General features: G+C 45.3%; 1 protein-coding gene across 1 annotated transcript; it reads left to right on the top strand.

Moving 5' to 3' along the window:
• The first annotated feature begins 288 nt into the window (after positions 1 to 288).
• LOC123094611 (uncharacterized) lies at positions 289 to 2,064 on the top strand. Its single transcript, XM_044516582.1, has 3 exons — positions 289 to 1,113; positions 1,202 to 1,568; positions 1,659 to 2,064. The coding sequence occupies exons 1-3, from the start codon at positions 462 to 464 to the stop codon at positions 1,951 to 1,953; spliced, it is 1,314 nt and encodes a 437-aa protein (XP_044372517.1). The 5' UTR covers positions 289 to 461; the 3' UTR covers positions 1,954 to 2,064.
• The last annotated feature ends 12,188 nt before the right edge of the window (positions 2,065 to 14,252 follow it).

Raw genomic sequence — 14,252 nt, 5'->3', positions numbered from 1 at the left:
TTCACTCTCCTAAACCATGAGATGTACATTTATCCTTTTTGTTATAATCTTGAGATCGAGATCACATGACTATTCCCTCTGGTTTATTCGCCATTCTCAAAAAAAGACACGAACACACAGAGGGGGTAGACATCATACCACATGGTCAGGATTGGAAGCATGATTGCAAGCTGCCCATGCCATGCTTTTATCTCCTTGGCATCTGCAACCCTGTGTGCGTGCCTTTCCATTCACTCCCACCACCCACCATTACCAGATTATTACAGTGCGCACACCACACCAAAAGGGGGTCATTAAGGGCAATACTCTAAACTAATCATGGAGCAATGGAGCCTAAAGCTTGTTTACTGAGCAAAGCTTCAGACACCGTTCCCTAATCTCAGCACCCCTTTCTCCCTCCCTCCCAACAAGGTTTAAGATAGGTCTGCCTTCCAGCTACTTCTCCTTCCTCCCCAACCCCAATGGATGCACCTGCAGCTGGCAAGAAGATGAGCATAGGAGGAGAGAAAAAGGAGCAGAGGAAATCAGGTTCTTCCTTCTGGAGAGCCATGGCGTTGAAGAGCAGAAGCCAGCCAGCAGGAGCAGTAGAGAGCAAGAACAGCAGGAGCGAGAGGAAGAAGACGACGACCACAACGAAAAGGAGTGTCAGCAGCATTGGCAGGAGCATGACTTGCCCAGGGTCAATCTGCGGCACGAAGGAGAGCGCTGTGCTGAGCAGGGAAAGCGAGAGGAAGAATAGCGGCCGCAATGTCTCGAGCAGCAGTAGGTCTCTCAAGGCTCCGGACAATGACATCATGTCCGTGCCCGTGGTGGCTTCCGGCGCGGTCGTGTCAGCGTCGTCGTCGTTCAACTCGGAGACCTCGGTGGCTACGACGGCGACCACCGTCAGCTCGTCGTCGTCGTCGTCGTCCGCTCTCTCGTCGCCTCTTTCGTCCATCGTTGCCGGCTCCAGGTCTTTCAGGAAGCTCTCCGGCTGCTACTACGAGTGCCACTCGGTGCTCGACCCCAGGACAAGCCTCGTCGGCGGCGCCGGCATGCTCCCCTGCTCCGACTGCGACGAGTTCTTCGTCAAAGCCGACTCCCTCGAGCTCCACCGAGCAACCCGCCATGCAGGTAAACAAAAACGCAGCTGATTAAAGCTTTACACTCTTCAATCATATATAATTTTGATGTAAATCCATTGATGCATGAATGATCGCAGTTTCGGAGCTCGGCGCGGAGGACACGAGCAGGAACGTGGTGGAGATCATCTTCCAGTCCAGCTGGCTCGTAGGGAAGCCGAGGGCGGCGCCGATTTGCAGGATCGAGAGGATTCTGAAGGTGCACAGCTCCGGCAAGACCGTGGAGAGGTTCGAGCAGTATAGGGAGCGCGTCAAGGCGATTGCGGCGAGCAGCACCGATGAGCTGGCCAGGAGGAGCTTCCCACGGTGCGCCGCCGACGGGAACGAGATCCTCCGGTTCCACTGCACCACCTTCACGTGCTCCCTCGGCCTCGCCGGTGCCACCTCCCTCTGCCGGTCGTCTCCGCAGCACTGCAAGCTGTGCAGCATTATCAGAGACGGCTTCAGGTACTGAACCACCGGTGCAAATGTTCAGAGTTCAGAGCTAAAAAAATTCAGGGCCTTCAGCTTGACAAGTTTTGTGTTCGTTATCGCCAGGGTCGACGGCGATGGGAAAATTGCGACGATGGCGACAAGCGGACGTGCTCACGACAAGACGCAGACGCCTCTGTCGGGCGGCAGCGGCGGCGGCGAGAAGAGGGCGATGCTGGTGTGCAGGGTGGTGGCAGGGAGAGTGAAGAAGCTCGTCAACAGCAGCAATTCTTCAGAGGAGTCTAGCGGTGACAGCGTCAGTTCGTGCTCAGATTTGGATGAACTCTCTGTGTTCAACCCATTGGCTATACTGCCTTGCTTTGTGGTGATGTATACAGTGGCTACTGACATAATCACATAGTCTGTGGTGTGGTGTGTAACATAACTTTGCTGCTAGTTTTGCTCCCTTAATTCGCTTCTCTTTGTAGCACCTCTGTTTCCCGTTGATCATCAGTTCATGATTCAAATTTTCCGGTTGCAAATCCTTTCAAGTCATGTTTGGGAACTTCACAGGATTCAGACCAAGAAAGCATCTCAAACCACAACTATTGATCATCAAAATCTGTATTTTTCTACATTATAATAAACAAAAGAAGGTACAAGATGAGAATATGGCCATGCAATAGGCTCCAAACTTGTTTCATGCGCCAGCTTCCAAGATCTACCAAAATCAATATCAATGCAATTCTCTGTCCCTTTGTGCTGGGCAGATCAGACGCTTACACCCATAAGCATATGTTTTGGGTTCTTCCGCGGAACAGCCAGACAAAAGATTAAGAACAAACAGTCACTTTGGGAGAAGCAATGAACTGTACCACTGATTACTCAATCTCTTGTAATCCCCCTTGAGATGCTAGCACCCAGCTGCATCCAGCTCAATCTACTTCACCAAATACATGTTTAATCAGTACTAATCCCAACCTAGCTAGTGCTGCTGTATACACAATGCTCTAGAAAACCTAGGTTAATTAGGCCCTAGCAAGTAGGTAGAGGTATTTAATGGTTACCACTTGTACCTGTATTTTAATTGAAAAGGAGGGGCTTAGACAGGTACCACAAGCTGATTCCAGAACAAACAGGTCATGGGTCCAAGATTGGTCATGGATCATTGTTAATTTAGCAATGCCTGTGACCTGCTCTGTACATGGAGAACGACAAACTGAAAGAGACAGTTACAGCAAAGAATGTCAATGGCACAGCTTAGAAAGAAGATTGGTGTCCTCAAGTTGCTTGTTTTATTGAGTTTGGATTCTTCAGGCTACGTTCTTCATACGACGCTGTGTGGGGTTGGATCAAGATTCAGCTTCAAAACAAACATGGGAGCATTATTTTTTATATCGGCCTGTTAGCTACCTACCAATCTCGAGATTCCTCGTGAGGTAATATGTCAAGAGTTATAACCATTCTATGGCCCGGTCAATGTGCAAAACACAGCTGCATGTGCTTCACCTTACCAGAGATGCAGCTCAAACCAAAATCTAGGTATAAGGGATTTTCGTTCAGAACGATTAATTCATTTAAACCCTTATTTTAACAGGATTTAACCCATTTAATACATTTTCATCAATAACACCCCATTTAGGGATATTTTGGAATAGGTGTCCACATTTACCCTTTTTAAATTTCAGGATGTTTTGTCAAGTGGTTCCAAGTTGTCAAGGTACACATGACTTGTCATGTTGACGAGTTTTTCTTTTTTCTCGAATACGCACAAACATGCGTAGCATTCATTATAGAAGAGATGGAAAAACGACCCAAATTGTTCGTCTGTACAGATATTTACAGTTAGGCTTTGCCCAACTCCACCCAACTCACGCACCCAACTACTCAGGAGCCACCCACGGTAAGCCCTCCACCTCTCGGATCAGGCCAACCTTCACCCACCAGCTTCCCTCCTCTTTGATATGTCTGATGCAGGTTGCGACAGTTTGCGTTGCTCCGTTGAAGACGACGTCGTTGCGGTGTTTCCATATCATCCACATGCCAAGTAGGCATTTAGCGTGTGTGGTTCTCCGGTGCTGCCGGTCTTGCTCCTGCCCGATGCACCACTCCTCCAACGATTCGTCTATCCTAGGGGCGAAGCCTTGTCTACCAGTACCCTCCACGAACCAGTGCCATACCTGTCGTGCGAATGTACAGTTGATTAGTAGATGTTGTATGGTCTCCTCCTCTTAGTCGCAAAGTGGGCATGCGTTTTGGTGTGGGAGCCCTCGTCGCGCGAGTCTATCCGATGTCCAACAACGATTCTTGAAGGCAAGCCAGGCGCATGCTCGCCTGGTTCATGACAAGCCAGGCGCACGCTCGACGAGTTTTCCTCTGCAACTATTTTCTTCCACGCGCACGCTCGCCTGGTTTGGTCTCTGGTTCGGCTCCGTGCACCCCGCGTCGTGTGCCTCTTCTGCAGTACATGGTCGAGCCTGACCCCGTCACGCCCCGCCCATCTCCTCCCCTTGCGAAGGAACCACCGCGTCAATCAAGTTAAGCACCCTCCACCATCGCGTTCTCATCGTGCGCGAGAGCGAGGGGAGCGTGCGAGAGTGGTGCACCTCGAGTCGGGTTGTGGTTCGACCTAGCCAACCGGTGCGGGGAGTCGGACCAGGAAGGCAAGTCATGTGTACCCTAACTGTTAGGACCGCTTGACAGAACATGCTAAATTTCTTTAAAAGGGTAAAATGTGGCACAGTTTTCCCTAAATAAGTTAATATGTACGAAAATCTCTTAAATGGGGTCATTTGTGTCAATAGTACCAAAACAACGTGTATAAACTTGGATTTACTCTTTAAAAGGGACGTTTGGTGGTTTAAGAGCTTCCAGCTTAAATTTTGGACACATTTACTCTCTAGTTAAAACTTAATCGTTGTTTACATCCTGAATTTTAAGCCTCGGAGTTCTTCAAAAGTTTTGATTTCAAATTTTGAGTTTTGAATTTCGAGTTTCTCGTTCCAATGTTGGTTTCCTTATGGGGAAGAATGCACTTACAGGAAGGTGGTTGTGTTTCTTAGACAATGCTTTCTCTCCTTATTGTCGTATCTAGATGGTGCCACGGAGTACAAAGAGTTTTTCTAGGCCTATGCATTGACATGCAAACAACCCAATACAAACAAAAATTGGTTCGACAACCCAATTGAACACCAGGTTCATATAGCCGAATATGTTTAAGGACAAGATGAGAATAATGTCATGCAATAGGCTCCAAACTAGTTATCTGCGCCTGCTTTCATGGTCTAGCAAGACCAAGATCAATGCAAGTTTTGTCCTTTATACTGAGCAGAGCGAATGCCAATGGAACAACCAGCCATAGGATTAAGAACAATAGTCAATTTGGGAGAAGCAATTAACTAGTGATTACTCAATCTTGTCCACCCCTTGACATGCATGCTATTACCATCCAGTTGCATACAGCTCAACTTACTGTACTAAACAGTAACATGCTTAGTACTGATCCCAAGCAAGTTCTATTACTTGTGCTTGTATTTTAATAAAAAATATTCTGGGTTTTATCTCCCTGTGCAAGATGATTCTAAAACAAATTAACATGTCATAGGTTGAAAGAGGATTTCTATCGTCTCTGGTTTCTAGCGGAGTGGAATCAGCTGATATTAGTGCGTGATTTATTAAGCTGTACCGGAACATAAAGGTGTGCTTCGACCACGCCAATCCTTCCCAATGAAGAAATAACACTGATGTGAGATAAAATTTAAACAGCTCAAGATCCCACTAGATAAACGTTTCCTCATATCAAGTTTATGGGAATAGGGTATGCAAAGATGAACGAGCCTTAGGCTTTCACCCAAAGAGTTGGATCCGAGGGTGTGCATAGGATGGAATCCACAGCGGCGCCTCCAAGGAGGTGAAATGACGTTCACAAACATCCACGTCGTCTGTCGGCAAGCTTTTGCCTGGAGCACCGCCCAATACCAACACCCCCACGCACAACACCTCGGCTAGTCCACACACCTCCCATGAAGACACCACGCTAAAAGATCCTGAGAACCACCACGATACTCATCTCGCTGTGAGGCAACATCTGCGGAATAGATCCAATGAGCCCAACCGGGTCGACTGGCCTTTCACCCATGTATGCCATGGACCTGCAGGTGGTGCGTTGTTGGGTGTGCATCTACTGCCGGGGAGGCAAGGCACCCATACGCCCCAGCCTGAATGCAACCAGAGGGGGTAGGATGGGACAGTCTGTGGCAGCCAGAGCCACCGCCATAGGAGCTCGACGCCAGGTGGGCAGCCGCCTTGTCGCGTGATGGTCTGCAAGACACACGTGGTTGTGTAGCACCTTCAATATGTGTAAGTATCTCAAATAGTTATCGTCCCAACGAAGAGAGGAGGAGAATATTAATTTGGATGTTTCTATCGCACACAAGCTGTCAAAGGTCTTGTGCGAAATAATTGTTTGAAAATCTATAGATTTTATTATTGTCTCGTAAAATAAATAACAGAGTGATGAAGAGTTGATAATCACAGCGAGAATAATAAAGAACACGAAAGTAAAGAATGCAAAGCAAAGCGGTTGAAAGTATAAGGTTTGTTGTCTATAATGGAGAGGTTAGGCATAAAGAAACTTCAGATCGCAGTATACATCAAGCGTGTCAGTGCGACGGTAATACCAGTTACCTTGTGTTGTGGTTCTAGTGCGTAGATTGTTTGTTCTATAGGCGGTTCACCCTTGAGTGGTCGAACTCATCCATGCTAGAATTGTTCTCCCATATTGTCCTGCATTGACGTTGCCATAGCATGGTCGTCTTCTCAATTAAGGTCACAAGGCTAGACCAATGCTTTAAGTGTAGTAGATCGTCATTATTCTCATATTGTTTTCGCTCCTTGTAGATACATACACATGTCACATGGAGATCACAAACTCGCTAAACAATATTTATTACCTGTGTAGGTCATTGGATCATGTTGTTTGGGCCCTTAAATTGGACAACACGCATTATGCTCATCACAGGTAAACAACAACTGATGAATGATAGAACAATTATCATAAATGATGACATACGGAATATGCATAAAATGAATCTGATAGATCTCTTGCATCTCCCATGCCTATGGGGGATTACTCATGCATGAGAGGGAAATAACAAAATAACACAAAGATCAAACAAAGGGAAATCATCTCGGTAATATCACAAATATCCGCAATAAGATGAATGATTAAGAAAGTAGCAATCTCGAGATGAGTACGAATAGAGTTACAAACCCTAATCATACTATACGTCGTCTACTGATGCGGAGCCTCTCATGGAGATGCCCCCAAAAGAGAAGTTGCTCCAAATTGCTCTAGTTGCTGGGATATTGGTTGGTTTCCTTCCAAAAATATATAGTTTTGCACATCACTAGTAAAAACAAGTTTTCTTCTTTCTCGGAGGATTAGTGTTACAAAATACAAGAATTAATGGAAGAAACCCCAACAAAATACCCTTGTAAAAGTGTTCGAATATCGGGCCATCACCATGCAGGGGGAGTTGTCGGTGGTTGCTGAAATAGGATGCAGGGCGAAGACCACCCTAATGAAGAGAGTGTGTGGGCACGGCGAATGAGCTACCCACCACGACCATCCGCCATGTGTGGGCTTAGCCCGCTGGTCTCCTCTGGTAGCGCAGAGTGGTGATGATACTGAGGGAGGTGGCAACGGTGGGCTAGGGTTTTGCCTGAGTCGCCATTGGAGTGACACAGAGAGGAAAAAAAATCTCCTGAGAAGTCTCCTACCTGTTATGGATTTCTACCCTTTAATATTATGTCCCAACAGAGCAATCATAGGTAGTTCTGTTGGAAATATGCCCTAGAGGCAATAATAAATTGGTTATTATTATATTTCCTTGTTCATGATAATCGTTTATTATCCATGCTATAATTGTATTGATAGGAAACTCAGATACATGTGTGGATATATAGACAACACCATGTCCCTAGTAAGCCTCTAGTTGACTAGCTCGTTGATCAATAGATGGTTACGGTTTCCTGACCATGGACATTGGATGTCATTGATAACGGGATCACATCATTAGGAGAATGATGTGATGGGCAAGACCCAATCCTAAGCCTAGCACAAAGATCGTGTAGTTCATATGCTAAAGCTTTTCTAATGTCAAGTATCTTTTCCTTAGACCATGAGATTGTGCAACTCCCGGATACCGTAGGAATGCTTTGGGTGTACCAAACGTCACAACGTAACTGGGTGACTATAAAGGTGCACTACAGGTATCTCCGAAAGTGTCTGTTGGGTTGGCACGAATCGAGACTGGGATTTGTCACTCCGTGTAAACGGAGAGGTATCTCTGGGCCCACTCGGTAGGACATCATCATAATGTGCACAATGTGACCAAGGGGTTGATCACGGGATGATGTGTTACGGAACGAGTAAAGAGACTTGCCGATAATGAGATTGAACAAGGTATCGGTATACCGACGATCGAATCTCGGGCAAGTACAATACCGCTAGACAAAGGGAATTGTATACGGGATCGATTGAGTCCTTGACATCGTGGTTCATCCGATGAGATCATCGTGGAACATGTGGGAGCCAACATGGGTATCCAGATCCCGCTGCTGGTTATTGACCGAAGAACGTCTCGGTCATGTCTACATGTCTCCCGAACCCGTAGGGTCTACACACTTAAGGTTCGATGACGCTAGGGTTATAAAGGAAGTTTGTATGTGGTTACCGAATGTTGTTCGGGGTCCCGGATGAGATCTCGGACATCACGAGGAGTTCCGGAATGGTCCGGAGGTAAAGATTTATATATGGAAAGTTGTTGTTCGGGTTCCGGAAAAAGTTCGGGTTTTTTAGGTATTGTACCGGGAAGCTTCCAGAAGGTTCCGGAGGATTCCGGAGGGGTCCGGAGGTCCGGAAACTGTTCCACCACGTCCAATACAGCAGCATGGGCTGTAAGGGGGTGCCCTAGCCTTAATGGGCCAGGGGCACCAGCCCCCCAAGGCCCATGCGCATGGGAGGGGGAAACCCTAAAGGGGAGGGCCTCCACTTGACTTGGGAGGCACTCCTCCCCCCCTTGGCCGCACCCCTTCCTTGGAGGAAGGGGCAAGGCTGCGCCTCCCCCCTCTCCCTTGCCCCTATATATAGTGGAGGGGAGGGAGGGCAGTCGCACCTGAAGCCCTGGCGCCTCCCTCCCTCCCGTGACACCTCCTCCTCTCCCGTAGGTGCTTGGCGAAGCCCTGCAGGATTGCCACGCTCCTCCACCACCACCATGCCGTTGTGCTGCTGCTGGATGGAGTCTTCCTCAACCTCTCCCTCTCTCCTTGCTGGATCAAGGCATGGGAGACGTCACCGGGCTGTACGTGTGTTGAACGCGGAGGTGCCGTCTGTTCGGCACTAGGATCTCCGGTGATTTGGATCACGACGAGTACGACTCCTTCAACCCCGTTCTCTTGAACGCTTCCGCTCAGCGATCTACAAGGGTATGTAGATGCACTCTCCTTCCCCTCGTTGCTGGTTTCTCCATAGATAGATCTTGGTGACATGTAGGAAAATTTTGAATTTCTGCTACGTTCCCCAACAGTGGCATCATGAGCTAGGTCTATTGCGTAGATTCTTTGCACGAGTAGAACACAAAGTAGTTGTGCGTTGATTTTGTTCAATATGCTTACCGTTACTAGTCCAATCTTGTTTCGATGGTATTGTGGGATGAAGCGGCCCGGACCGACCTTACACGTACACTTACGTGAGACAGGTTCCACCGACTGACATGCACTTGGTGCATAAGGTGGCTAGCGGGTGCCAGTCTCTCCCACTTTAGTCGGAATGGATTCGATTAAAAGGGTCCTTATGAAGGGTAAATAGCAATTGGCATATCACGTTGTGGTTTTGCGTAGGTAAGAAACGTTCTTGCTAGAAACCCATAGCAGCCACGTAAAACATGCAAACAACAATTAGAGGACGTCTAACTTGTTTTTGCAGGGTATGCTATGTGATGTGATATGGCCAAGAAGAATGTGATGAATGATATGTGATGTATGAGATTGATCATGTTCTTGTAATAGGAATCACGACTTGCATGTCGATGAGTATGACAACCGGCAGGAGCCATAGGAGTTGTCTTAATTTATTGTATGACCTGCGTGTCATTAAACAACGCCATGTAATTACTTTACTTTATTGCTAACCGGTAGCCATAGTAGTAGAAGTAATAGTTGGTGAGACAACTTCATGAAGACACGATGATGGAGATCATGATGATGGAGATCATGGTGTCATGCCGGTGACAATGATGATCATGGAGTCCCGAAGATGGAGATCAAAAGGAGCAAAATGATATTGGCCATATCATGTCACTATTTGATTGCATGTGATGTTTATCATGTTTATGCATCTTGTTTACTTAGAACGACGATAGTAAATAAGATGATCCCTTACAACAATTTCAAGAAGTGTTCTCCCCTAACTGTGCACCGTTGCTAAAGTTCGTCGCTTCTAAGCACCACGTGATGATCGGGTGTGATGGATTCTTACGTTCACATACAACGGGTGTAAGACAGATTTACACACGCGAAACACTTAGGGTTAACTTGACGAGCCTAGCATGTACAGACATGGCCTCGGAACACAGAGACCAAAAGGTCGAGCATGAGTCGTATAGTAGATACGATCAACATGAAGATGTTCACCGATGATGACTAGTCCGTCTCACGTGATGATCGGACACGGCCTAGTTGACTCGGATCATGTAATCACTTAGATGACCAGAGGGATGTCTATCTGAGTGGGAGTTCATAAGATGAACTTAATTATCCTGAACATAGTCAAAAGATTTTTGCAAATTATGTCGTAAGCTCGCGCTTTAGTTCTACTGTTTTAGATATGTTCCTAGAGAAAATATAGTTGAAAGTTGACAGTAGCGATTATGCGAACAGTAGAAAGCTTATGTCCTTATTGCACCGCTCAGTGTGCTGAACCCCAAACGTCGTTTGTGGATGTTGCGAACATCGGACATATACGTTTTGATAACTACGTGATAGTTCAGTTAAATGGTTTAAGTAGAGGCACCAAAGACGTTTTCGAAACGTCGCGAAACATATGAGATGTTTCGAGGGCTGAAATTGGGATTTCAGGCTCGTGCCCACGTCAAGAGGTATGAGACCTCCGACGATTTTCTTAGCCTGCAAACTAAGGGAGAAAAGCTCAATCCTTGAGCTTGTGCTCAGATTGTCTGAGTGCAACAATCACTTGAATCGAGTGGGAGTTGATCTTCCAGATGAGATAGTGATGTTTCTCCAAAGTCATTGCCACCAAGCTGCTAGAGCTTCGTGATGAACTATAACATATCAGGGATAGATATGATGATCCTTGAGGTATTCACGATGTTTGACACCGCGAAAGTAGAAATCAAGAAGGAGCATCAATTGTTGATGGTTGGTGAAACCACTAGTTTCAAGAAGGGCAAGGGCAAGAAGGGGTGCTTCATGAAACGGAAAATCAGCTGCTGCTCTAGTGAAGAAACCCAAGGTTGAACCCAAACCCGAGACTAAGTGCTTCTGTAATAAGGGGAACAACCACTGGAGCAGAATTACCCTAGATACTTGGTAGATGAGAAGGCTGGCAAGGTCAATAGAAGTATATTGGATATACATTATGTTAATGTGTACTTTACTAGTACTCCTAGTAGCACCAGGGTATTAGATACCGGTTCGGTTGCTAAGTGTTAGTAACTCGAAATAAAAGCTACGAAATAAAAGGAGACTAGCTAAAGGTGAGCTGACAATATGTGTTGGAAGTGTTTCCAAGGTTAATGTGATCAAGCATCGCACGCTCCCTCTACCACCGAGATTGGTGTTTGCGTTAAAGCATAGACATGATTGGATTATGTCTATCGCAATACGGTTATTCATTTAAGGAGAATAATGGTTACTTTATTTATTTGAATAATACCTTCAATGGTCTTGCACCTAAAAATGGTTTATTGAATCTCGATCATAGTGATACACATTTTCATGCCAAAAGATATAAGATAGTAATGATAGTACCACTTACTTGTGGCACTGCCATGTAAGTCATATTGGTATAAAACGCATGAAGAAGCTCCATGTTGATGGATCTTTGGACTCACTCGTTTTTGAAAAGTTTGAGACATGCGAACCATGTCTATTGGTGTATACGCATGAAGAAACTCCATGCAGATGGATCGTTTGGACTCACTTGATTTTGAATCACTTGAGATATGCAAATCATACCACATGGGCAAGATGACTAAAAAGCCACGGTTTTAGTAAGATGGAACAAGATAGCAACTTGTTGGAAGTAACACATTTTGATGTGTGCGGTCCAATGAGTGTTGAGGCATGCAGTGAATATCGTTATGTTCTTACTTCACAGATGATTCGAGTAGATGTTGAGTATATTTACTTGATAAAACACAAGTCTGAATTATTGAATAGTTCAAGTAATTTCAGAGTGAAGTAGAAGATCATTGTGACAAGAGGATAAAATGTCTATGATATGATCATAGAGATGAATATCTGAGTTACGAGCTTTGGCACGCAATTAAGACATTGTGGAAATTGTTTCGCAATTAATACCGCCTGGAACACCATAGTGTGATGGTGTGTCCGAACATCATAGTTGCACCCTATTGGATATGGTGCGTACCATGATGTCTCTTATCGAATTACCACTATTGTTCATGGGTTAGGCATTAGAGACAACCACATTCACTTTAAATAGGGCACCACGTAATTCCGTTGAGATGACACCGTATGAACTATGGTTTAGAGAAACCTAAGTTGTCATTTCTTAAAAGTTTGGGGCTGTGACGCTTATGTGAAAAAGTTTCAGGTTGATAAGCTCGAACCCAAAGCGGATAAAATGCATCTTCATAGGACACCCAAAATAGTTGGGTATACCTCCTAATTCAGATCCGAAAGCAATAAGGATTGTTTCTTGAATCGGGTCCTTTCTCGAGGAAAGGTTTGTCTCGAGAATTGAGTGGGAGGATGGTGGAGACTTGATGAGGTTATTGAACCGTCACTTCAACAAGTGTGTAGCAGGGCATAGGAAGTTGTTCCTGTGGCGTCTACGCAAATTGAAGTAGAAGCTTATGATAGTGATCATGAAGTTTTGGATCAAGTCACTACCGTACCTCGTAGGGTGACAAGGATGTGTACTACTTCAGAGTGGTACAGTAATCCTGTCTTGAAGGTCATGTTGCTAGACAACAATGAACCTACGAGCTATGGAGAAGCGATGGTGGGCCCAAATTCCGACAAATGGTTAGAAGCCATGAAATCCGAGATAGGATCCATGTATCAGGACAAAGCATGGACTTTGGTGGACTTGCCCGATGATCGGCAAGCCATTGAGATAAATGGATATTTAAGAAGACGGACGTGGACGGTAATGTCACCGTCTATGAAGCTCGACTTGTGGCGAAGAGTTTTTCACAACTTCAAGGAGTTGACTACGATGAGATTTTCTCATCTGTAGTGATGCTTAAGTCTGTTGGAATCATGTTAGCATTAGCTGCATTTATGAAATCTGGCAGATGGATGTCAAAACGAGTTTCCTTACCAGTTTTCGTAAGGAAAGGTTGTATGTGATACAATCAGAAAGGTTTTGTCGATCCTAAGGATGCTAAAAGGTATGCTAGCTCCAGCGATCCTTCCATGGACTGGAGTAAGCATCTCGGAGTTGGAATATGCACTTTGATAAGTTGATCAAAGATTTTGGGTTTATACAAAGTTTATGAGAAACTTGTATTTCCAAAGAAGTGAGTGGGAGCACTATAGAATTTCTGATGAGTATATGTTGTTGACATATTGTTGATCAGAAATGATGTAGAATTTCTAGAAAGCATATAGGGTTGTTTAAAGGTGTTTTTCAATAGAAAAACCTGGTTTAAGCTACTTGAACATTGAGCATAAAGATCTATGAGGATAGATCAAAAATGCTCAATAGTACTTTCAAATGAGCACATACCTTGACATAATCTTGAAGGTGTTCAAGATGGATCAGTCAAAGAAGGAGTTCTTGCCTGAGTAGTAAGGTACGAAGTTAAGAGTTAAAGCTCGACCACGGCAGAAAAGAGAGAAAGGACCAAGGTCGTCCCCTATGCTTTAGACATAGGCTCTACAGTATGCTATGCTAAGTACCACACCTGATGTGTGCCTTGCCGCTTGTCTGGCAAGAGGGTACAAAGGTGATCAAGGAGTGGATCACTAGATAGCGGTCAAAGTTATCCTTAGAGGAATAAGGATATGTTTCTCGATTATGGAGGTGATAAAGAGTTCGACGTAAAGGGTTACGTCGATGCAAGCTTTAACACCTATCCGAATGACTCTGAGTAGCAAACCGGATACGTATATTGGAGCAACCATTTGGAGTAGCTCCAGGTGGAGCGTGGAAGCAGCATTTACAATATAACCTAGAGATTTGCGAAGTACATACGGATCTGAATGGTACAGATCCGTTGACTAAAACCTCTCTCACAAGCAGAACATGATCAAACCCCAGAACTCATTGAGTCTTAATCACATGATGATGTGAACTAGTTTATTGACACTAGTAAACTCTTTGGATGTTGGTCACATGGTGATGTGACCTGTGAGTGTTAATCACATGGCGATGTGAACTAGATTATTGACTCTAGTGCAAGTGGGAGACTGTTGGAAATATGCCCTAGAGGCAATAATAAATTGGTT

This window comes from Triticum aestivum, chromosome 4B, assembly GCF_018294505.1.
Source record: "Triticum aestivum cultivar Chinese Spring chromosome 4B, IWGSC CS RefSeq v2.1, whole genome shotgun sequence".
Classification (NCBI taxonomy): domain Eukaryota; kingdom Viridiplantae; phylum Streptophyta; class Magnoliopsida; order Poales; family Poaceae; genus Triticum; species Triticum aestivum.
This window is presented reverse-complemented; position numbering and strand designations above follow the sequence as displayed.